Here is a 25,395-nt window from a genome sequence, read left to right as displayed (position 1 = left end):
TAGGAGGCAGCTGAGTGCTCCACACTGATCAGCCCCCACCCCACGAGCAAGTTTTAACGCCATCATCATCTCAGCACTGAAAACTAGAAGAGCCCACTAATGTCATCTCTTCTGGCCTCCTGTCTAATGGTCCCAGAATTAATTCCTGTTTGGTGTAAAAACTGCCAGCAATGGAAAATCAGTCCACAATTCTTGGACAACTGTTCCAAAGCTTAATCACTCGCGCTATTAAAAACCTGTGCCTTATTATCAACCCCCCCACACCCAGGGAGGATCAATTGCCTCTGTCCCTCTTTCAGCACATCCTCCCTTGCTGTATAGAACAGAGCAGACTGCAAATCTTTGCACAGCATTTAATGGTGCAGTTGTCCAATTATTTACATGTTTGCTTCCTAAATAAATCCGGTCTTTGACCCACCCTGTACCTTTAAATAAGTGTCCTCTAGAAATTGAATTCCTGGAAGGATTCGCTCCCCTTTGAGTAGAAATAGATAATCTTTGGTTTCAGCATCTCTTGGTTCTTGCAGAACTATGGCAAAGTTTAAGGAAACACTGAAGGAAATACAACCAGGATTAAACAATGTCGTGACCATTCAGCAAAGCAACCCAATCCCTGAGTAGTTCAAAAAGAACCCTGGATATACAGTGGCACAAGACGATCCAGACAGAGCCCTGTGAAACCAGATTTATGCCAATGGATCGATACAGGTGATAATTTGAGCTCAGAATCTGGCCCAAGCTGGACTCATTTCTGTTAAACAGCAGTAAAAACAAAGCAGAATCCATCCCTGATTCAGATGGCTGCTAAATTTGGCGATTTCTGGGAGACGCAACACCCCCCCCCCCAATCTTTGATGCTTTCTGCTCTAGTGGTTCCAAGTACTGCAGTAGTACCATCCATGGCCAGCAGGGTGTGCTCTTCAGGCGCTGCAGCTCCGACTCCCCAGGTAAGTTAGGGTGTACCTTCACCTGTTTCCTTTCAGGCTTTTCACCACTTGGGGCATCATCCCATTGCGCTATCCAGAGGCAAAGACTGGAATGCAAGCAAGGAGGCGCTATTCTCTCTGGTGAAAGCATGCATGTGTGAGGGGGATCTGTCTTCACTTCTTTTAACACTTAGCTTCCTCTCTACAGGGGTGTCTCAGAGACAGTAAGTGGTATGTCCTGGGGCAAAGGTTTTTTGGGTGATGCATGGAGGGCGGAGAGATAGGGGAGACCAGGTGGAGATATTTTGGTACCACCATTTATGTATTTCAATACAGGATGGACAAATTCCCCAGTTGCAGAGCACAGCCTCAGTGAGGGGAATGTTCTACTGACGGCAGCAGCAGCAGCAGCAGCATTACAGCACCTTGCGGTGACGTCTCCAGCTAAAATACACAGATTATCATGTGCAAGAGGGGCTGGTTTGTGGCATCGGTCCTGCCACTTAAGAACTGGAGCTCCCCTGGCTGGAGCTGACAGAGAGGTGGAGGCTGCGGGTCTGATCCGAGATCTGCAAGGAGACAGAGAAGAGTTAGGGTGGAGGGGGACCACCAGAAGCAAGGAACTGGCACAGCAGGGCAGCCTGTGATTACCACCACGTGGGTTACAGAAACACCCAGAGGCACCAATCAAAATCAGGACCCCAAGACAATTATTGTTTGCTTCATCCTTAAAAACATCCCTGGTGACCAGATACTCAACTAATATTAACAACAAGGGGGAAGGAACACTGGCCAAAATAGGGAAAGAACAGGTTAAAGAATATTTGGCGAAGTTCGATGTCTTCGTGTCAGCAGGGCCTGATGAAATTCACCCTTGGATGCTTAAGGACCTAAGTGAAAGCAATCTTGGAACCGTTAGTGATTATCTTTGACAACTCATGGAGGATGGGTGAGCTCACAGAGAGCTGGAGAACGGCAAACTAAGTCCCTATTTTGGAAAAAGGGGATCAAAGAGGATGCAGGGCGTTACAGACCAGTGGGGCTAATTTTGATACCTGGAAAGATATTCTAACAAATTATTAAACAATCAATTTGTAAGCATCTAGAAGACTAAGGAATAGCCAACATGGATTTGTCAAGAACAAATCATGCCAAACCCACCTAATTTCTTTCCTTGACAAAGTTATTGGCCTAGCGGCTAGGGGGAAGCAGAAGATGGGATTTATCTTGATATTAGTAAAGCTTTTGACCCAGTCCCACATGCCATTCTCAAAAACAAACTAGGGAAATGGAGTCTAGATGGAATTACTGTAAAACTGGATGAAGACCTGAACTCAAAGAGTGGTTAACTATGGTTCACTGTTAAACTAGGGGGATGCATTTAGTGGGGTCCCGCAGGTGTCTGCCTGTCTGGGTCTGGCACGATTCACTATTTTCACTAACGACTTGGATAATGAAATAGAAAGTCTGCTTATAAAACTTGTGGATGACACCAAGCTGTGGGGGTTGCGAGCACTTTGGAGGACAGGATTAGAATTCAAAACTACCTTGATAAATTGGAGAACTGGGCTGAAATCAACAAGATGAAATTCAATAAAACAAGTGCAAAGTATTATGCTCAGGAAGAAAAAAAAATCAAACAGAACTATAACATGGGGAATGACTGGCTGGACAGCGGAACTGCTGGAAAGGAGCGTGGGTTGAATCACATTCAAGTTGTGATCCACTCTGGGATGCGGCTGTGAAAAAGGCTAATATTGTGGGGTGTGTTAACAGGAGTGCCGCATGTAAGGGACACAGGAGGTAACTGTCTCGCTCTGTTCAACACTGCTCAGAATTCAGCTGGAGTGCTGTGTCCACGCTTTACGAAAGAGGTGAACAAATTGGAGAGAGTCAGAGCAGAGCAACAAAAATGATAAACAGTTTAGAAAACCTGACCTATGAGGAAAGTAGTGGGGGCAAAAGACATATCTGGCTTTAAGAGTAAGCTTGATAAGTTTATGGAAGAGATGGTCATGATAGGAGTGCCTAATTTTGGCAATTGATCTTTGATTATCGGCAGATAAGTATGCCCAGTGGTCGGTGATGGGATGGGATGGGATGTTGGATGGGATGGGATCTGAGTTACTGCAGAGAATTCTTTTTTGAGTGCTGGCTGGTGAGTCTTGCCCACATGCTCAGGGTTTAGCTGATCGCCATATCTGGGGTCGGGAAGGAATTTTCCTCCGGGGCAGATTGGCAGAGGCCCTGGAGGTTTTTCGCCTTCCCCTGCAGCGTGGGGCATGAGTCACTTGCTGGTGGATTCTCTGCAGCTTGAGGTCTTCAAACCACAATTTGAAGACTTTAATAACTCAGACATAGGTTAGGGGTTTGATATAGAAGTAGATGGGTAAGGTTCCGTGGCCTGCTTTGTGTGGAGGGTCGGACTAGATGATCACATTGGTCCCTTCTGACCCTAGAATCTATGAATCTATGAAAGGTTAAAAACCTGGCTATGTTTAGGCTTGAGAGAAGAAGACAGAGTGGGGACCAGGTAACAGTCTTCAAACATATTAAGGGCTGTTATAAAGAGGATGGTGAGGAGGACATGAAGTAACGGGGTTAATCTGCAGCAAGGGAGATTTGGTTACATATGAGGCAAAACTTTATAATTCTAAGGGCAGGTAAGCTCCTGAATCACTGTGGTTGGAGGTTTTTGAGAATGGTTTGGACAAACAGGTGTCAGGGATGCTCTGGATTTACTTGGTCCTGCCTCAGTGGACCAATGCTTCAGTAGTAGCACGTAGAGGCCCACACTGAGATCGAGGCCCCGTCGTGCTGTCTGAGGTGACGAAGGGTGAGAGGGGAATCGAGGCACCAAGAAAGGAAGGGACTTGCCCAAACAGCAGGTCAGTGGCAGACCCAGGAACAGAGCCCAGGAGTCCTAACTCGCAGCCCAGGACCCTCACTACCAAACCAGGCTGTCTCTTGAAAAACAGCTTTAAATATTAGTGTGCTGCAGCCCCTCACCTCTCAGTGGGGTGACTCTGAGGGTATTGGCAAGGGAGGCCTGTCCCTCCTCGGACAGGTCTGGCTGCTTGGGGTCTCTTACCTCCGTCAGCATGTCAGTGCCTGTGAACAGGCCCTGTGGGGAGGTGAAGGAATCATCAGAGATGGAGCTGCCCGACTTACGCTTCGCTGCAAGGGGACAGAGAGCTGTAGTCACTGGCTGGTGCAAACCTTCCCAGCTACTGCACAGGGAATCTGGGACCACCAGACTCCCAGCCCCCACCTCGCTCTAACCACTAGACCCCACTCCCCTCCCAAAGCTGGGAATAGAACCCAGGAGTCCTGGTTCCCATGCCTCCCACTCTAACCACTAGGAATCCTTGTTCTGTTCTAAAGGGCTCAGGGTCCCATTGCAATTCTGGGTCTTTGAACGTGGCCTCAGGGGATTTGGGGTGCATGGGGTTGCAGCAATCCCCAGTAGTTAGAGCTGAGAAGCACAGCTAGTCTCACAGGACTTGCTGTCCTCTGGGAGAGTAATTCCCCTCTGGGCCAGACAGGACCTGAGGGGTGTCTCCCTCCCTGATTCATTCCCCCTCCAGTTGGGTCCCTTTACCAGATGCAGAGTCCCCCAGGGCGGTGTCGCTGCCCGAGGATGATGGGTGCCGGGTCTCGGTGAAGCTGCGTCGACGCAGCTTGGCCTGTGACTCCCGTTTTTTCTCCTCCTGGGCCTGCGAGAGACAATCAGCATAGGGCTGAAAGCCCGGAAAGGGGAAGCACAGGGCCGGGGGGGAGCCTGGCTTAGCGTGGGAACATCAGCAGGACGGAGAGCATAGGCAGGGGGTGCTCGCCAGGTAACCCCTCCCCCCACACCGCTCTCACTATTTGCTTACATCCCTTCAAAGAGGTGATACCTCCAAGCCAAGGGTGAGTTGTTACCATAGGGTCACCAAAGGCTCACTGCAAGGGCAAATTTGTTATTATAGGGCTGCTCCAGCTCAGCCAGGCTGGCTTGTTATTGTAGGGTCTCCTGCGATCACGAGGGCTAGATTTTGGTAAACGCCACCTTGGCAGAAGATCCTGCCCTCTCTGCAAACTCAGAGCTGGTTGTAGCCTCACCCCTGCCCTGGGCAGCACCTCACTGGCTGGGTTGCCACCCCCTCAGTGCTCACCGTAGGCAGGTCCTGCAGCCGGTGCTGCCCGTCGCCCGGCCCCACGTGCACCAGGTGGTTAAAGTTGGTTGGGCTGGAAATGAGTTTTGACCTCACATTGGGGTCTCGCATCATCTCCCTACAAGGTAACAAAGAGAAGCAAAGAAGAGCTGGAGTGTGCCCTGACCGTGGGCTCTGCAACACCCTTGGTGCGGGGGGAGGGGGGGGCATGCTGACAGACAGACACACATGGGGGTGGGGGACATGCTTTGTCAGCATGTCCCCCCTGTGTGTCTGTCTGTCTGACAGATATGACCCAGTGTCCCAGATGGCAGCACCCAGCATGATGAGCCAGGCCCAACCTGGCTGGACAGGAGCCAGCACTGTGGGGTGAGTGCGGGCAGGCTCTCCAGCTGTGTACAGCATGAATGTTCACACCTCCATTTGTCACCTGCATAACGTGCTCGGAAAGGCACCATACATACACCTAATGGTTTCGGGGGGAAGTGGGCAGTCACTTCCCTGCCCCCATTAGCTCTGCCACTGGACTTAGGGTGCTGGCCATGGGTTCAGAGGACCTCACTTCAGACTTCCTGTGTGACCTTGCCCCAAGTCACTTTTCCTTTCCTATGCCTCAGTTTCTCCCCCCGCCACCCCCCGCAGTAACATGGTGAGAACTATCTGCTTGTCTGCTCAGCCTGTGAGCTCTTCAGGGCAGGGACCATCTGCATTGCACCAGGCAGGATGAGTTGTAGGCCTGGAGGTACTACCATAATAGTACTAACACCACGCACACCACAATGGGACCCTTATCAGGATTGAGGGCTACAGGCACTATCGTGTTCCGTACAACATTCCCATGAATACAAACATGTGCACCATACTAGCTAGGATGGAATGACAAGCCTCCCTCGCCCTCCAGGCTTCTGGGTGAGGACAGGAGGGTAGTGCAGGACACACACACCTCCCCCCTGCCCCGCCCTGGCCTCACCTCCTCTGCTGCTGCCACTCCTCTGCTGATATACGGAAGGAGAATTTCCGCTTGTTCTTGGTCCTCACCAGCTGCCGCCGGGTGTTGTCTGTAGTCTCGGGAACATTGAATTCATCCTGGTCTGGAGCAGAGGGGCAAAATGAGGTTGCGATGGTGGGTCTACTTGCAATTACACAATTCAGCCACTAGGTGCCTGTCCCTCCTGGACTAGTGGCTTGAGGCACTGGAGTGGGAATCATGAGTCCTGGGTTCTATTCTCGTCTCTGCCATTGACCTGGGGCAAGCCCCTCCGACCCTCTGCGTCTCGGTTTCCCTTCCCAGCTGTGTCCATTCAGGCTGTGAGCCCTACCAGGCAAGGACTGTCTCTCACTCTGTGGCACAAGGGAGCCCCCTAATCTCAGTCAGTACCACAAGGCACTACTGTAATATTAGCTTTGGGACCCCAATCTCAGCTTGGACTACTAGACTCTACCATAAAGTTACTAATAATGGAGAACACATAATGGGACGCTGATCTCTCTCTGGTGCCTCTAGATCAGTGGTCCCCACAATGGGGTGCATCCCACAGGGGAGCACAGAGGAACATTTGGGAGGGTGCGTGGCGGGGGTCTGGGCCAGTGCGATGAGAGAGCGCCACCCAGCCCTACTCTTCCCCCAGCCTCGGCCCCCAGCTCCTGACTGTGACCTAGCCGCAGCCCCACCCCCAGCTGTAGTCCCTGCTCCCAACCGTGGCCTGGCTCTGCTCCTGGGTGCAGCCCCAGCCGCAGCTCTTGCCTCAGCCTCCAACTGCGGCTCCCGGGAGGGCAGGAGAGATTATATTAGGGGTGGGGCTGGGGGGGAAGCACTGCTCTAGGTGCTACCGTAATACTTTTAATAATGTGCACACGGTAATAGGACCCTAATGGGGCCTCTAGGAGCTGCCATAATACAGCTACCACAATGTTACTAGCCTTTGCTGTATGGAGTTCTAGATGGCAGTAAGATTATCAGCCCAGGTGCACTGCCAGAACCAGAACCGCCCCATGAGCCCACATAGCCTGATCTCCCATCCCTGACAGCAGCCAGTGCCTGTAGCTGGTATGCTGGTATCAATCTGGAGTAACTCCAGTGACTTCAATGGCTCTAGTCCACATTGAGGTCAGTGTAAATGAGATGGGAAGCCGCTCTGGGGCTGAGCCCCCAAGTGTTCTGACTGGGCAGCCTGGAACAGGGAGCAGGAGGGGGTGGGTGGTTACCTGCAGACTTGTTCCTGAGATAGGTCAGGCGCACCTTCTCGCTGCCGTAGGTGCAGAGGGAGCCCTCAGAGTTCAGGGACCGCACCTGAGTAAGAGAATAAGAGTCATTTCCGGAAGGCTGCTGTTCCCAAGGAGCTGCTGGGTGGCAGGTCATCGCAACCCCCATGCTGAGGTGCAGGGAGGTTATGGCAGTGCCCAGACTTCAAACAAAGAGATGGTGGCAGAGCCAAAAAGAGAACCCAGGCTCCCAGCATGACCCTTTTCCAATCACTAGACCCCATTCTTCTCTCACCACTGGAAATATAAACCAGGAACTCTCCCAGGCCGTCTCTGCTCTAACCATTAGAAACTGCTCCTCTCCCAGAGCTGCAAATGGAACCCAGGAATCCTGGCTCCCAGCCCCATTTAATGGACCATTAAAATAAGAATGAACCACGAAAAGTTTTGCTGAGCTTTGTCAGCCTATCCGTCCCACATTCACCCCAGACTTTGCTAAATCCTGGGTCCCGGGGCTTGTTTCCCTCTAAAAGCCTCACCTTCTTCAGAGGGACTGTCTGTATCCATTCAGCCTTCCGCACATCAAACACATCCAGGGCGTTCTCACTGAACACACTCAGGTAGGGAGTGCTGTAGCCTAGGAGTTGAGAGACCAAGGGCATTTTAAACCTGCATGCAAATCCCAGCCAGTACAGCTGTCAGTTCCCTTGGGTGCCCACTAGAGGGCATCTGGTGTTGGCCTGTCAAAGATGGGATACTGGGCTAGATGGGCCCATAGGTCTGATTCGGGGCAGCAGGGAGGTTGTGGTGTGACAGTACTGGGCTAGATGGGCCCACGGGTGTGATCCAGGGTGGCAGGCGAGTGGAGGAGGAAGCTACCAGGCTAGATGGCCTCATGGATGTGATCTGGGGCAGCCAGTTCTGGTGATGGGGCATTTGCTGCCCCCTGCTGCTCTCCTCTGCTCCATGAATGCAGCATCTTTGAAAGCAGGAACCACCCCCATCTTCCCTTGCCTGCCCCCAACCTCCCTTCACCCCACAGACCCACCACTCACAGCAACTCAGGGGGGTTGCCGGCCACATCAGCTCCTGTTGCCGTGTTCTCCGACCCTGCCCGTCCACGTAGAGCCCCAGCCCACTGAAGCACAAGATCAGCTCACTCAGGCTGACCTCCACGGCCCGCAGGGCCTCCATCTGGGCCACGGCTGCTCCACGGGGATCCTCGGGGTGGGGCAGGTGGAGGGGTGCCCCCTCATTCAGCAGGGGGTAGAGGGAGAAGCCCGAGGGGTAGCCTACGCAGAGCCGGTCGCCCATGATGTCCAAGCACTGCACATAGCCCTGGGCCTGGATCTCCTTGATGCGCCGGGAGTGGGGCCGGGAGTGGGTGAGCTGGTAGCACAGCACCTGGCGCTTGGAGGCCACGCACAGCACGGAGGTGGTTCCCCGGCAGATCAGCCCTGACACCATGGTCTGGCAGTTCTTGGTCTCGGCGATCTTGGTCCCTGGGGACTCTGGTGTCTCCAGCTCGACCCAGGAGAAGAGACGCACACTGTGGTTTTTGCCACACAGGACTGAAAGCACCTGGGCCTGGGGGGAGACAAGGAGCAGCTGGACCCGCCGGCAGTCGCCCAGCTGGAGCACCTCTGCAAACCAAGACAGACAAAGGATGAGAGTCAGATGTACAGTCAGCATTGCCAAAGTGCTATGGAGGCTGCCCTGGGAAGGGAGATACTTATCTCAGGTACTCACTGGTGTAAATCTGGAGCAATCCCTGATTAAATCCAGAGTAGCTCAAGCAGTCACACTGGTTTGTAACTGAGATCAGACTAGGGTGACCAGATGTTAAGGGAAAATATCGGGACCACTGCAGGGGGGGCTTTTTTTTGAAAACACACGTCCGGGAGTTCGGCGGTAATTCGGCGGAGAGCCTGATAGTCGCAGCTGGTCTTCGACGGTATTTCGGCGGGGGGTAATAAACCTTGCCGCCAAAGACAGAAGCACCTGCTGCCAAAATACTGCTGAAGACCCTCCGCAACTGCAGGACTCTCGGCCGAATTGCCGCTGAAGACCAGGAAACAAAATATTGAGACAAATGGCATCCTGGCCGTAGTCTGGTTGGGACGTGGGACAAACTCCTCAAAATCGGGACAGTCCCCATTTTATCGGGACGTCTGGTCACCCTAGATCAGACTCTGGCTTGGCAGAGTTACAAACAGGTGTAAACCCAGAGACTCCGATTAACTCCATGAGCTACTCTCCCTCTGGAGTCGTTTGTAACCTAGATCAGAATCTGGGTCGGTGGACTTCTGTTGAGTTACAAACTGGTGTAAATCTGGAGTGACTCCATGAGTGACTCCAGATTTACACCAATTTGTAACAGAGACCAGAACTTGGCTCGGTGGACTTCTATCAGATTATACATAATGTCAGGGTGTGACACAATGGTCCAAAATAAAGTCAGTGTATAATGGACTTCGGTAGAATTAATCTTGATCTACACCAGCATTTAGAGGTCAGACCAGCATCTGGCTTAATTACCTAGAACAGATTACTCCACATTTACTCCAGTGTGCAACTGAAATCAGAATACACCCCAGTGACTTCAGTGGAGCTACTTCAGATTTACACCAAGTCTGTGACCCAGGCTGGAATCTGGCTCAACAAGTTGACTGCAGCTACTTCAGACAGCACGTAGCCGTGGTTAGAATGCAGTTCTGAGCCCCGTGAAGTCAATGGAGTCACTCCTGATTTATACGAAGGTGTAACAGAGACCAGCTCTGTTTTAATTATCTCAAAATGAACTACTCCAGACTTCAACCCAGGTCACTGAAATCAGAACATCGTCCCTAAACCTAATTCATTGAGTGAAGTTACTCCAGATTCACACCAGATTTAACAGAATCTGTCTCATACCCAAGATGTACCCCCCGTTCATAATAGATTATCTATATATCAGAATGACTTAATGGACTTACTCCTGACTTATTGTTGGTTACAAACTGGAGTAACACGTGCTCCTAAGTCCACAGACCTAAGTGCAGCTACACCAGATTTACTAGCCATTTATATATAACAAGCAGTATAACTAAAATCCAGTCTGCCTCAAGGATTTCTCTGGGGTAGCTCCAGATTTACACCAGGATGTAACCAAGATCAGAATCTGATCCAGAGTCTTAACTAGTGCCAAGTTAGGCCACCCAACTCTTCCCCTGCTGGGCCTCGGACCAGCCCAGCTGCAAGCGTGTGTCATTCCAACCACCCTTCCCATACGCCTGCGAACTCAGCCTGTGACAGCTCTTACCATTGGTGTGCAGATGAATCACAAACAGCCCCTCTTCGGTTCCCAGCGCGATTCGCTCCCGATCTGCAAGCAGGACAGGGACAAATGTCAGAGCGAGGCAGCCTGGACGTGGAAAAAGCTAGGCTGCACAGGCTGGCTCCTCCCTATGGGCCCTGACTGCTCTCAGACGGCAATACCTCCTGGGAAGCTGGGGGATTTTATTATTCCCCATTTACAAAGTGGGAAACTGAGGCAAAGCAGGCGCAGGGACTTGCTCAAAGTTATAGAAGTCAGTGACATAGCAGGACATAGAATCCGTAAGTCCTGACCCTCCCCTCCCCCAGTCACCCCCTGCTCTAACCTACTAGACTCCACTTCCCCTCCCAGAGCTGGGATAGAACCCAGGAGTCCTGGCTCCCAGCCCCTCCCCTCACCCAGCAGACTCCACTGTCCTCCCTGGGTGGTCTGTCCTTGCCTCCTATGCCAGCTCACCAATGACAGCAGCGGAGAGGGCCTGTGGTATTAGCGGCAGGCCATTGTCATAGGCTTCCTTGAGGATATAGACGGAGCGGTCATGGTGCCGGTTCTCCTGCAGGATCCGGTGCAGCTCCACCAGCACCTGCACCCACTGTTTCATCTCGGCCTCACTGTCAGCAAGGAGCAGCAGGGAGCTGGTGGTGAGGGGCGTGGCCAACTGGGAGGATGTGATCTATGGGGAGCAGGGGAGGGCAGCTTAGCGTTGTTCTAAAAGATGCAGATGTTTAGTGCTGGATTCGGAGCTCAGCTCCCACGAGGTCAATCTGAGGTCACCTCCTGACTGCAGTGGGTTCAGGGCCAGATTTGGATCTAAACTCCCACAAGTCAATCCGGGATCAAGCCCTGACTACAATGGAGTCAGGGCCGGATTCAGATCTCAGCTCCCCTGGGTCAATCTGGGATTCAAGCCCTGACTACAATGGGGCCAGGGCCAGATTCTGATGTCAGTTACTCCTGGTGTAAATGCAACAATGCCAGCTCTGCACCAGTGATGTAACCGAGTAGCACTTGCCCATTGCAACAAGGATCTGACACACAAGATGACTGAGATGGAACTTGCGGGACTGAGTCATGTGACCCAGGCTGGAGTGACATGATTGCAGAGCTCTGCTGCTCTGGCCCTGAGGCACACCCAAGATTGCAAGTGTCCCAACTCCCAGAACTTACCCGGAATATGCAGGGCACATCCTTGTTGCTGGCGTGGATGACGTCCGAGGCCAGAACCGACGTCACCGAGAACTGTTCGTCCCTTTAAAGAGAAGACGAGAGGCATCAGCACCAACTAGTGCAATCTCCCCAGCTGCACACTACAACACCCCCGTGTCAGCCCTCACGGAGCAACTGTAAGCCTGGGAAAGGAAGGGATGTAGATTTGCTCACTACAGTCACAGATTTTAAGGCCAGAAGGGAGCGCTCAATCATCTAGTCTGACCTCCTGTACAGCACAAACCAGAGAACATCACCCAGTTACCCCTCTATGGAGCCCAGTTGCTTGTGGATCTCTTCCACGAAGGCAGCCAGGCTTGATCTGAAGACATTCAGAGATGGAGAATCCACCACCTCCCTTAGGAGTTTGTTCCAAAGATTAATCACCCACACTGTGGAAAAAAAATGTAGCTTATTTCTAATTCATTTAGCTTTAACTTTCAGCCATTGGTGGTTTTTCTGCATTTCCCCGCCAAATTAAAGTAACTGGTAGCAGTAGTAGGCTTTATCCTCAGAGTGGATGAGGCACATGCTTTGCCACTGGGTTCTGCTGCTATTTGCTGAAAGCATGCTCTGTTGGTTACAAAAACCTCCTGCCCATTACCTCCTCAGCCTCTCTGTATTATCCTCTGCTCCTATTCCCCATCAACAGCAGAAGAGGGGCATCAAGAACAAACAAGAGAGAGCAGGTGACTGATAGGGAGTGTGGATGGGGTGGGGGACAAATAAACAGTGACAAGTTTTTAAAGTGCTTGTACACAAATGCTAGAAGTCTAAATAATAAGATGGGTGAACTAGTGTTAAAGGAGAATATTGACATAATAAGCATCACAGAAACCTGGTGGAATGAAGACAATCAATGGAACACAATCATTCGGGGTACAAAATATATCAGAAGGACAGAACAGGTTGTGCGGAGGGTGGGGGTGGGGACACTATATGAAAGAAAATGTAGAATCAAATGAAGTAAAAATCTTAAATGAATCCACATGTTCCATAGAATCTCTATGGATAGTAATTCCATGCTTTAATAAGAATATAACAGTAGGGATCTATTATCGACCACCTGACCAGGCTAGTGATAGTGACTAAGCTAAGAGAGATTAGAGAGGCTATCAAAATAAAGAAATCAATAATAGTGGGGGATTTCAATTATCCCCATATTGACTGGGTACATGTCACCTCAGGACGAAATGCAGAGACAACATTTCTCGATCCTTTAAATGACTGCTTCTTGGAGCAGCTGGTACGGGAACCCACAAGGAGAGAAGCAACTCTCGATTTAGTCCTGAGTGTAGCACGGGATCTGGTCCAAGAGGTAACTATAACAGGACCACTTGGAAATAGTGACCATAATATAATAACATTTAACGTTCCTGTGGTGGGAAGAACACCACAGCAGCCCAACACTGTAGTATTTAATTTCAGAAAGGGGAACTATGCAAAAATGAGGTTAGTTAAATCGTACAGTGACTAGAGTGAAATCCCTGCAAGCTGCACGGACACTTTTCAAAGACACCATAATAGAGGCCCAACTTAAATGTACACCCCAAATTAAAAAACACAGTAAAAGAACTAAAAAAGAGCCACCGTGGCTTAACAACCATGTAAAAGAAGCAGTGAGAGATAAAAAGGCATCTTTTTAGAAGTGGAAGTCAAATCCTAGTGAGGTAAACAGAAAGGAGCATAAACACTGCCAAATTAAGTGTAAAAATGTAATAAGAAATCCAAAAAGGAGTTTGAAGAACAGCTAGCCAAAAACTCCAAAGGTAATAACAAAATATTTAAGTACATCAGAAGCAGGAGGCCTGCTAAACAACCAGTGGGGCCCCTGGATGATCAAGATAAAAACGGAGCACTTAAAAACGATAAAGTTATTGTCGAGAAACTAAATGAATTCTCTGCTTCAGTCTTCACAGCTGAGGATGTTAGGAAGATTCCCAAATCTGAGCCATCCTTTGTAGGTGACAAATCTGAGAAATTGTCACAGATTTAAGTGTCATTAGAGGAGGTTTTGGAATTAATTGATAAACTTAACAGTAACAAGTCACCAGGACCAGATGGCATTCACCCAAGAATTCTGAAAGAACTCAAATGTGAAATTGTGGAACTATTAACTAGGGTTTGTAACCTGTCCCTTAAATCAGCTTCTGTACCCAATGACTGGAAGATAGCTAAGGTAACATCAATATTTAAAAAGGGCTCTAGAGGTGATCCTGGCAATTACAGACCAGTAAGTCGGGCAAATTAGTTGAAACAATAGTAAAGAATACAATTGGCAGACACATAGAAGAACATAAATTGTCTGGCAAAAGTCAACATGGTTTCTGTAAAGGGAAATCATGTCTTACTAATCTATTAGAGTTCTTTGAAGGGATCAACAAACATGTGGACAAGGGGGATCCAGTGGACATAGTGTACTTAGATTTCCAGAAAGCCTTTGACAAGGTCCCTCACCAAAGGCTCTTATCTAAATTAAGTTGTCATGGGATAAGAGGGAAGATCCTTTCATGGATTGAGAACTGGTTAAAAGACAGGGAACAAAGGGTAGGAACAAATGGTAAATTCTCAGAATGGAGAGGGGTAACTAGTGGTGTTCCCCAAGGGTCAGTCCTAGGACCAATCCTATTTCACTTATTCATAAATGATCTGGAGAAAGGGGTCAGCAGTGAGGTGGCAAAGTTTGCAGATGATACTAAACTGCTCAAGATAGTTAAGACCAAAGCAGACTGTGAAGAACTTCAAAAAGATCTCACAAAACTAAGTGATTGGGCCACAAAAAGGCAAATGAAGTTTAATGTGGATATATGTAAAGTAATGCACATTGGAAAAAATAACCCCAACTATACATACAATATGATGGGGGCTAATTTAGCTACAATTAATCAGGAAAGAGATCTTGGAGTCAGCGTGGATAGTTCTCTGAAGACGTCTATGCAGTGTGCAGTGAAAAAAGCAAACGGGATGTTAGGAATCATTAAAAAAGGGATAGAGAATAAGACAGAGAATATCTTATTGCCCTTATATAAATCCATGGTATGCCCACAGCTTGAATATTGCATACAGATGTGGTCTCCTCACCTCAGCAAAGATATACTGGCACTAGAAAAGGTTCAGAGAAGGGCAATTAAAATGATTAGGTGTTTGGAACGGGTCCCATATGAGGAGAGATTAAAGAGCCTAGGACTTTTCAGCTTGGAAAAGAGAAGACTAAGGGGGGGACATAATAGAGGTATATAAAATCATGAGTGATGTGGAGAAAGTGAATAAGGAAAAGTTATTTACTTGTTCCCATAATATAAGAACTAGGGGTCACCAAATGAAATTAATGGGCAGCAGGTTTAAAACAAATAAAAGGAAGTTCTTCACACAGCGCACAGTCAACCTGTGGAACTCCTTGCCTGAGGAGGTTGTGAAAGCTAGAACTATAACAGGGTTTAAAAGAGAACTAGATAAATTCATGGAGGTTAAGTCCATTAATGGCTATTAGCCAGGATGGGTAAGGAACGGTGTCCCTAGCCTCTGTTTGTCAGAGGGTGGAGATGGATGGCAGGAAAGAGATCACTTGATCATTACCTGTTAGGTTCACTCCCTCTGGGGCACCTGGCATTGGCCACTGTCGGCAGACAGGATACTGGGCTTGATGGACCTTTGGTCTGACCCAGTATGGCCATTCTTATGTTCTTATGGGGGCTAGAACCCACAGAATCTGAGAACAGTACCTACAAATTAATTTCTCAGACACCTAAAACAATTCTACCTCTTTGTCTAAAAGATCATACGTGCCTCTATTACCTGGGTGAGGAGCTGTATTAATAATAGAGCTGGACAGGACCTGGAATTTCTGTTCCCACCATTTCAAACTTTTTTCAGTGCAAAACTGGGGGGAAGACAACAAACTATGAAGTTTTCTGCAAAATAAAATTTTCAACAAAATAAATAATCTTTAACAAATGTAGTTTAAAGAAATCAAAATGTTTCAACTGGATTCTGACTTCTTGTATTGATTTATTTTTTAGAAAGTGATTTTTAAAGAAAAAGTCATTTCAAAACTCAAGGTTGAAATGTTCCATTCCAAAAATGTCAAAATGCTAATGCTAACGTTCCAAGCTAATGGACATACCGTTCCCATGCCCCTTGCAATGAGATTGTGTCAAAATCAACATGCTTCCTGCCCTGGGAAGTGTCAGCATTTTCAGTTGGACAAACATTTCACAGGGAAATTTTCAAGTGCATCCAATTTTTAATGTGGATAAATGACATTTTCAGGTGAGCCGGCAGATGTCCTCCACCTGCTAACCTCTGTGGGGGCGCCTCTCCTTAGCAGCACCATGCCCCTAAGAGCAACGCCTCTGACTGAGAGCTCTGCTAGCCTTTTAGCATAGCCAGGTGCTCATTAGTCAATTAGCTGCCAGCCAGCCACCTAGACAGTTAATTGCTCACAAGTTGGCTGAGATGGGCTCATTCCCCTTAAAGAAGCCCTAAACAGGGCCAACACCCATTAAAGGGACCAGCCACCCCATGATAGTTACACACAGGAGGTCAGCGTCCTGCTCTGCTCAGCACGGGCGAGGCCTCAGCTGGGGTATTGCGTCCAGGCTGGGCCCCGCATTGTATGAAAGAGGTGGACAAACTGGAGAGAGTCCAGAGAAAAGCAACAAAAACAATCCGAGGTTTAGAAAGCCTGACCCATTGGGCATGTTCAGTCTAGAGAAGAGAAGGCTGAAGGGGGACTTGATAACAACCTTCAATAGGTAAAAGATTGTTACAAGAAGGACAGTGGATTAATTGTTCTCCGTGTCCACTGAGGGTGGGACAAGGAGCATGTGGCTTGGTTTGCAGCAAGGGAGATTTAGGTGAGAGATTAGGAAAAACTTTCAGAATGGTTAAGCACTGGAACAGGTTACTAGGGAGATGGCGGAATCCCCATCACTGGAGGGTTTTAAGAACAGGTTGGACAACATCCATCAGGGATGCTCTGGGTTTACTTGGCCCTGCCTCAGCGCAGGAGGCTGGGCTTGATGATCTCTTGAGGCCCCTTCCAGCCTGACATTTCTATGTAACCCTGTGCCGGGGGAAGAGATTGCTATCGCCCATGATTTGGACATGCTGCCTTCATTGGCATCAGAGTGTAGCCTCAGCTTTAGCTTCGACCTGAACTGATCTGACCCTCCCAATATCGGCCATTCAACCAGAATATACGTGTGTCAAGTGGCACTGGACCCGGTAAAGCCCAGTCACTTAGGGGCTGAGAGCTAAACAAGACTGCTGCTCTTCTCACGTACGAGGTGGTGCCGCTCCAGAATTGTGGGTTCATTTGAAACACAGAAATCTTGACTCAGAATAGGGATGTTCAGTTACCTCCGTATTTGGCCCTGGTGTGACCACTGCTGGAGTGCTGCGGCCCACAATTCAAGCAGGATGTGGATAAATTGGAGAGGGGTCAGAGAAGAGCCACGAGAAGGATTAAAGGGTTGGAAAACCTGCCTTGCAGTGAGAGACTCCAGGAGCTCAAGCTGTTTAGCTTAACAAAGAGAAGCTTGAGGGATGACTTGATCACAGTCTATATAGCATGGGGCTCTTCAGTCTGGCAGACAAAGGTTGAACAAGAACCACTGGCTGGAAGTTGAAGCTAGATAAATTCAGACTACTGATGAGGTGCACATGTTTATCAGTGAGGGGAATGAGCTCTTGGGACACTTGATCTACGGCTGGAGTGGATTCTCCATCACTGGGAATGTTTAAATGAAGGTTGGGTTTGTTTCTAACACATCTGCTCTAGTTCAAACAGGAATTAATTCAGGGCTGGCCTACGGCTTGGGCAACACAGAAGGTCAGACTAGATGATCACATTGGTCTCTTCTGGCTTTATTGTCTATGCGCATGGTTTAATCAATCTGATACGGCAGTTGATTTGGTATCAACCCGTTCATACGGATTATTTACGTCATGCTTTTTGCTTCATTATTCGGTTTAGTGAATAAAACTCGTACAATTGGAAACCCCGAGGAAGCAGAAGTTTCTTTCCCAGACACCAGGATCACAACCTACATGAGCTCTAGGGAGAAAACAGACAACTCGACGACTCACCCAGCAGTGATTTTCATATCTGGAGGGGTGGTAAACCCCTTGGGGCAACAGTGACCTTATGCTGCAGGAAGGGTGGTTGAGCAGGGGGCACTCTTGCCTTGCACTCAGTCCTGTGGGCTCATTGGTCTGATCTGGGGCAGCAGAGCCTGGGGGGGATACCAGGCTAGTTGGGCCCATTGGTCTGATCCGGGAAGGCAAAGAAGGGGGTGACACTGGGCTGGATGGCCCCAGGGATGTGAGCCAGGGTGGCAGGAAGCGGGTTACTAGGCTGGCTGGGCCCAGGTGCTGATCTGCGATGACAGAGAGGGATGCAAGGCTAGGTGGGCTCAGGGGACTGACCAATAAGGCACTTTATGGGTCCCCTTTCCCTGCATTGTGTGGGGGCTGGTCGTGCCCCTCCCTACCTCATATCTACGACCTGCATGACGTTGACACCGCACTGGGAGCCCCGGCCTTCTGGCACGTCGTAAAGGAAGAGTTTGAAGTCGCTGACCATGGCGAATGCCCTCTGCCAGCCCTTCTTCACCCCCGCCGGCTTCGGCACCTATGGGGATCGGGGAGGGGAGACAGTTACAGCCCCATTCGCCACAGGAAGATTTGGCCTGTTGTTGGTGCACCATCCCGGGTGCTAATAGTACCCAGCAGGGCTTGACCCTACCTCAGTTTCCCTTGGGACAGGGTGACTGTCACATGGGAATTGGATACAGAGAGGGCGAGTTACCCAAAGTTACACAGCACATCAGTGGCACAGCTGGGGATAGAACCCAGGAGTCCTGGCTCCCAGACCCCTTGTGATAACCCACTGGACACCACTCTCCTCCCAGAGCTGGGAAGAGGACCCAGGCATCCTGACTTCTGTGCCCCTGCTTTAATCACATTCACCACAGCTGAGAAGATTGGGGGAAGGGTGCTTGCAGAATCATCTCTGCCATGCCACATCAGACAAAAGCCAGCCTGACACAGGGCACCTGCGGAGGGTGGGAGGACTTACCGACAGATACCCCTCAAATGCTGTGCCTGTCCCAGTAACCGGGTTGACCCCCATGGTTTTCCGGAGCTGTTCAGGGGGTGTGGGGCAGATGGCCATGCCCCCAGCGCAGGACACATGGCAGACGTAGTTACAAGCTGCAGGAAGAAGCCAGGATGCAATGCATGAATGAGGGGAAGGAGACGGACTCTGACAGGCACCTCGTGCATGGAGAGGGGCCAGAGACTCAGGCACCCCCCCAAGGCCCAGCATCCAAGTCTGCCTGGCAGGAGACCCAGGTGCCAGGCTCCAGTGCCTTATCTGGTAGAAGACCTGGGTACCAGCCCCATGGCCCAGCACTCAATGCCCAGCCTGGCAGGGACCTGGGTTCCAGGCCCAGAGGCCAGTGCTTAGCCCCATTCAGGAATTCACCTCAGGGAAGCAATTGCAACAGGGCCCGCACGAGGCAGAGCCAGCCTGGCCTCACTCACCCTCACAGGCGTAGCCCTGGCGCAGCAACCCCACCATGAGCGCGGTGCAGCGTGTGCATTTGGTGGGCACGGCGAAGCTCCGCATCTTGAAGCTGTGAGATTTTGGCTGGAAAATGGGGGGGAAACAACAAAACGGGGTTTCAATCTGCGGTGGGGGAGGGATTTCGGGAAGCCAGAGACACGGGGATAAACGGGGATTTGTCCAGTGTGTGTACACAGACCCACGCAATGCACTACACACACATACTAACCACCCACATTTATCTGACACTCACAGCACAGCCCCATGCACACCTAAATACACCCCTAGATAGACATCTGCACACACAGCATACAAGTATGCAACAAACAAGCCACACATACATCAGGCGCACATGCCACATCCCCATGTTCACCACATACAACTGTACAACACACTGACACACACACCTCCATGCTCACAACATACATATCCAGAGAACACCCCATCTGCACACAACACATCTATAATAGACTGACATACCGCACACTCCGGGCATTCTAAATACACCCCCACACTCTCAACACACGCAGAAAAAAAAATACAGTATCAGGGAAATTGCAGGGGATTTATGTCACCTGCACACATACCCAAACACTCCCTGCCATGCAACAGGCAGATATACAAAGCAAATGCAACACACAATGTAGTAATGTGTGTGGAAAAAACCTCCCATGGCAGCTGACTAGACAGGGTTTATCTGACACTGGCAAGTATATACACACTTACCCACACCACCACACACAGGAAACACACACCCACACAATCCGTGGTATAAATCCTCTCCATCACACCCACCCCACACCAAACATATGGACACCTCAACACCACACAACAAATCCTCTCTACACAAGCAGCAAAGAATCCTGTGGCACCTTATAGACTAACAGACGTTTTGGAGCATGAGCTTTCGTGGGAGAATACCCCCTTCCTCAGATGCATCTGACGAAGTGGGTATTCACTCATGAAAGCTCATGCTCCATAACGTCTGTTAGTCTATAAGGTGCCACAAGATTCTTTGCTGCTTTTACAGATCCAGACTAACATGGCTACCCCTCTGACACCTCTCTACACAAATGCTCTATTTTCACATGTATCTCATGCCATATGCCAGAGAGACACCACAACCACATGCCTATATAAACACAGATTCACACCACACACGCACTTACGTAAATCCATTAGAAAAGGGCAAGAGAGGATTTCTCTGCTAGCCACGTGTGCAGAAGCAAAGATGCCTAAAAACGTGTGCACACACCCCAACTATCACAAACAAAGCCCACCTTGCACCATCAGGCTGAGGTGGTTAAAGCCCGTCAGTTTCTCTAGCCAATGGTACACGCGGGCTAGCATCACATCCAAACACACTCCCCTAACCTGATGGATCAGGTACCCAGCTGTAGCTGAGTGGACCAGAGGTGGCCTGTCCGGGTGAGATCGAGCAAGACTTGAACCCACAACTTCCCGGGCTGTAGCCAAGCACCTGACCCACTCAGCCACGGCACCACATGTTGAGAAATCACCTGGCTAAGCGTGGAAACGAAGAAGGCTCTGATCTTATGTAGCAGCACAATCACATATCATGACCGCAAACATGCGCCTGAAACACGGAGAGAACTTGAACACACAAAACCTTCTCCCACGAACAAACAAAACCCACACACGCACACAGTAGCAACACACGCTGAAACGCCACAAACACAACGCTTAGTCCTGGCTCCCAGCCTGACCCCACACCCTCCCAGAACGGGGGGTAGAACCCAGGAGCCCTGACTTCCAACCCCCAACCCCCTGTTCCAACACACACAACTAAAACACCCCATATACACACACTCCACGCCCTCCCCCGCACAACAGAGCAAACACACACAAGCCCCAGGTTACCTTGAGTGCACCTGAGCTGCTTCCTTCTACAGCAACAGCTACCTGTGCTGGGGGTTTGCTCAGAGCCAGCTGTGAGGATGCAAGGAGAGAGAGGGCAGAGTCAGCACAGAGCGCTCGGAGGGAAACTTTTCAAAAGGAGCTACAAGTAAGTGTCTTTTTCTAAATCAAATCTGGGGAAGAGCTGGGAATAGCACCCAGGCATCCTGCCTCCAAACCCCACCCTGCTCTAACCCACCACACTCCCTCCCACTCCCAGAGGTAGGATAGAACCCAGGAGTCCTGGCTCTCAGCCCCCCACTCCCATCCATTAGACTCCCCTCCCCTCCCCTCCCAGAGCTGGGGACAGACTGCCATGGGCTGGGCTGGGGTAGAAGTGTGAGCCCTGGCAAGCCAAGAGCTACATACTCCATCTGAGTTCCTCATTGGGGCATCACACAGCAAGGCTGTTAGCATTTACAACTCACGTTGGCTCGGAGGCTTCGCCTCCCTTCTGGGCGCAGCTGGGCCTCCTCGGCCGATCTCCGATTCTCCTGTGTGTCTGGGGGGCTCCCAAAACTGATCGCATCCTTCTGCCAAAGAAAAAGCACCATGCAAACCCAACCCTGCGGCATGTAAGGCAATGAGGCAGGATCTCTCTCCCTTGGAGTCAGTGCTGGCCTCAGCATGGCACTAGGGGGTGCTCTCCCCTCTGAGTCAGTGCTGGCCCCCGTATGGCACTAGGGGGTGCTGTGCTGGAGGGAATGGGGTAGTGGCTCAGTAGGGGGCGCTGTTCCTTTCCAGTCAATGCTGAACCCAGAGCAGCACTGTGGGGCGCTGTGGAGGCTCAGTAGGGGGCGCTGTTCCCTTGCAGCGTGGCACTAGAGGGCACCATATGAATCAAGGAGCTATTAATTCCCCCGGATGGGTGGGACCATCATTGCATGCAGCTAAAACACAAAGTTCCCTGTGTCAGTGTCTTGAGAGACCAGAGCCGGGAAGAGAACTCAGGAGTCCTGATTTCCAGCCCCCCCAGCCTAACCAACAAACCCCATTCCCCGCCCAGAACTGTGGACAGATCCCAGGAGTCTTAACTCCCTCGACTCCCCGAGCCAAGATATAATCCAGGGGCCCTGACTCCCAGCCTGCCCTGCTCCAGCCACAGCCTGATGGACGCACCTCCGCACTCCAGAATGATAGGAAGGGAATTAGCGGCCCCTGTTGTTTTGTGCCTAGAAGAAAGAGAAAGATTCACACGTAGCACTATAACACCTCGACAGCCACCTGTCTATGGCCCAGGGTGGACCCCAGCTCCTCCCTCCCAAAAGCACAGACTCTACCTATTTGCGCTAAAGGAGAATCTCCCCATTAGCTGCTAGCAGTACAGGTGATTTGACACATGGTAGAGAAGTTCCCGTTGCATCCTGCAAAGGACAATGGCACATAGACACACACAGAAGCCAGTTCACACAACCACTGTGTTAGTCAATGAGAACATGACGTGCTGGTTAGGGCTGGGAACTGGGAGTTTTCACTTCTAAGTGTGTCCCACCAGAACTGAATTATTACAATAGCGTCTATAGACCCCAAATGACATTGAGGTGGGCCCCCACGCAGGCCTCTCCCACCAGTCGTTGCACACACTGCGAGAGTCTCAGTCCCCCAGAGCTGACAGCCTGGCCAGACAAAAGATGGTTTCTCCCCACTTTACAGGTGGGGAAGCTGAGGCCAGAGTGACTCTGTGACTTGCCCAAGGTCAAGCCATGACGGAGCTGCTAGTGGAATTAGTGAGGAGGGAGCAGGACACCTGGGTTCTATTCCTGGCTCTGCCAGCGACCTCAGGAGAGTCCCTTCTCCTCTCTGCCCCTCTCACCCTCTGTTTAGGCCTGGAGCTCTCGGGGACAGGGACTCTCTTACCATGGGTCCGTTTTGTGCCCAGCACGTCACGGCCCCTTGATCACAGTCTGTGTAGCGCCTGGCACAACTGGGTCCCCCAGTCTTGGTGCAGCGCCTGGTACAACAGGCGAGCCTCTGACCTCGTTCAAGCATGGGCCTGATAAGGACCAAGGGCAGCCCCCCTGATCTCAATCGGAGGGTCCATGCAGCCCCTGGCATGGTGGGGTGTCCCTGATCTCATTTGAGGGATCCCCCCCATGACCCGAAGACCCCTGATCTCAGCTGGGGTGCCCCAGGCTAGAGCAGTAACCACACAGCAGCCATCCTGTGTGTGTACTCAGCCAGGCTGGAAATTCCAGGGCCTTACCTTCCACAGACCTGACCTTCAGCTCCTCCTTCAGCTTCTCCAGCTCCAGCTGCAGGGCCCGGTTCTGCGCCTCGGCCTCTTGCAATTTCCTTGTCAAAATATCCCAACAAGGGAAACCCTTGTCTTTATTGCTCCAAAGGTGCCACGGGGCCAAGGCAGCACAACGCTGTGCTCATGCAGCTGACGGCAGAGGCATCAGCCCCTCCCCCGACAGATTTTACCCTGATGAACATCTCAGGGGGTGAAAATTGTTGAAGCAGTAGCATTGTCAAGCCATTGTAGCAGGGGGCTGTGGGTTCCTCTGTCCTATCCCCAGCTCTGGGAGGGAGTGGAATCTGGTGCTTAGAGCAGGGGTCCTGGGAGCCAGGACTCCTGGGTTCTAGTCCCAGCTCTGGGACAGCAATGGCATCTAGTGGTTAGAACAGGAGGGGCCGGGAAGCCAGGACTCCTGGGTTCGAGTCCCATTTCAGCCACCGACAGTCCCCCAGCTGTCTGAGGCAAGTGTCCCAAGGCATGGGGCTCCCACCCTTTCCCCGGCTAACAAGTATCAGCTCCCCACCCGCCTCACCGCTCGGTGGCCAGGTGTGCAGCCTTCATCTCAGTCAGCTCCTCCTGGACACCCTGCTTGGCCCGGATCTCGGCTTCCAGCGCTGACTGCAGCTCCAGCTTGGCCGAGGCCTCCATCTTCTGCAGGCGCCTGGCCTTCCAGTGATTGTCCTTCACATTCAGAGAGAGGAAGGGTTGAGCTAGGAGCAGGGAAACCCCAGGGCTGGCTGGATCAGAGGGAATAGGACCCCTGGCCTTCCCTTTAGGGGGTGCCGCTCCAATCCCAGCACCAGAGCAGGGTACTGGCTGGCTCAGAGGGGTGGGGAATGGGATATAGGGCTCCAATCCAGCCCCACCAAACACATGCTGGCTCCAATCCAGCCCCACACAACCCTGTTGAGCTCATACTGGGCTTCTGGCGTCTGAGGTTTTTGTGCTGATGTGTTTCAGGGATTCCAGCTCCTCGGTCATCCGGGTGGCCAGAGCCTGGAGATAGCCCCTGGACTCCTTCTCGTCACTGACCCTGGGGGAGGGGGAGAGAGAGTCAGGAGAAAGCCCTGCCAGGACCCAGCTAGACAAACCCAAGTGGGACCAAGATGGCAGCAGCATCTGCCCCTGAAACCTATTTCCCAATCCCAGGGAAAGAAGCTCCCAGCCCAACACGTTCATGTCAACCAGGTGAGCGGTAAGTGATCTGGGGCAAGTCACACAGCCAGCAACACAGCCGTAAATAGAACCCAGGAGTCCTGTTTCCCAACCCTCTCTGTTCCAACAACTAGACCCCACTCCCCTCCCAGAGCTAGGGATAGAACCCAGGGGTTCTGACTCCCAGCCCAGCTCCCTGCTCTAACCACTAGACACCACTCCCCTCCCAGAGCCAGGGATAGAACCCAGGGGTCCTGACTCCCAGCCCAGCTCCCTGCTCTAACCACTAGACACCACTCCCCTCCCAGAGCCAGGAATAGAACCTAGAGTCCAGGCTTGCAGGCTGTACTGTTGTTCCCTGGTACGATGGGATGCTGTCTCATTCTAAGAGCAGCATAACCCTCATGTGCTCTCACCCCACCCCACCTCACCCGACAGTGAGCCCTGCTAGGGGCTCTAATCCCTGGACCACCCGGCTCAGCATGCGGGGCTCATACCACTTCAAAATGTCAGAGATCTGGGCCTCCCAGTTAGTGACTGTTTCTCTCCGGTCCTCCAGTGAGCGCAGCTCCTGCTCTAGCTGCCTGTTGGTTGTATTTAGCTTCTCCACCTGGCCTAGGAGCTGCGAACAGGTAGAGAGACCAGACAGCAAATGTGAAAAATCGAGACAGGGGGCGGGGGACAATAGCAGCCTATATAAGAAAAAG

The 25,395-nt window shown here is 51.1% G+C and overlaps 1 protein-coding gene across 1 annotated transcript in view; it reads right to left on the bottom strand.

Moving 5' to 3' along the window:
- Positions 1–341: 341 nt before the first annotated feature.
- Positions 342–25,395, bottom strand: part of CDC42BPG (CDC42 binding protein kinase gamma) — a 59,755-nt gene continuing 34,701 nt past the window's right edge. The window contains exons 16-36 of the mRNA XM_050958868.1: positions 25,186–25,310; positions 24,452–24,566; positions 24,066–24,214; positions 23,498–23,586; positions 22,414–22,466; positions 21,723–21,827; positions 21,259–21,327; positions 19,356–19,461; positions 18,889–19,022; positions 18,302–18,441; positions 11,769–11,850; positions 11,058–11,274; positions 10,587–10,649; positions 8,341–8,928; positions 7,825–7,922; positions 7,289–7,373; positions 6,054–6,174; positions 5,084–5,201; positions 4,528–4,642; positions 4,018–4,103; positions 342–1,495 (exon numbers count right to left, since the gene is read on the bottom strand). Of these exons, the coding sequence (XP_050814825.1) occupies positions 1,430–1,495; positions 4,018–4,103; positions 4,528–4,642; positions 5,084–5,201; positions 6,054–6,174; positions 7,289–7,373; positions 7,825–7,922; positions 8,341–8,928; positions 10,587–10,649; positions 11,058–11,274; positions 11,769–11,850; positions 18,302–18,441; positions 18,889–19,022; positions 19,356–19,461; positions 21,259–21,327; positions 21,723–21,827; positions 22,414–22,466; positions 23,498–23,586; positions 24,066–24,214; positions 24,452–24,566; positions 25,186–25,310 (2,724 nt within the window). The 3' untranslated portion in view covers positions 342–1,429. The remainder of the gene's footprint in view (positions 1,496–4,017; positions 4,104–4,527; positions 4,643–5,083; positions 5,202–6,053; positions 6,175–7,288; positions 7,374–7,824; positions 7,923–8,340; positions 8,929–10,586; positions 10,650–11,057; positions 11,275–11,768; positions 11,851–18,301; positions 18,442–18,888; positions 19,023–19,355; positions 19,462–21,258; positions 21,328–21,722; positions 21,828–22,413; positions 22,467–23,497; positions 23,587–24,065; positions 24,215–24,451; positions 24,567–25,185; positions 25,311–25,395) is intronic.

Source organism: Gopherus flavomarginatus, chromosome 6 (genome assembly GCF_025201925.1).
Source record: "Gopherus flavomarginatus isolate rGopFla2 chromosome 6, rGopFla2.mat.asm, whole genome shotgun sequence".
NCBI classification, from domain to species: domain Eukaryota; kingdom Metazoa; phylum Chordata; order Testudines; family Testudinidae; genus Gopherus; species Gopherus flavomarginatus.
Note: the sequence above shows the minus strand (reverse complement) of the source record. Positions and strands in the feature narration are given on the sequence as shown.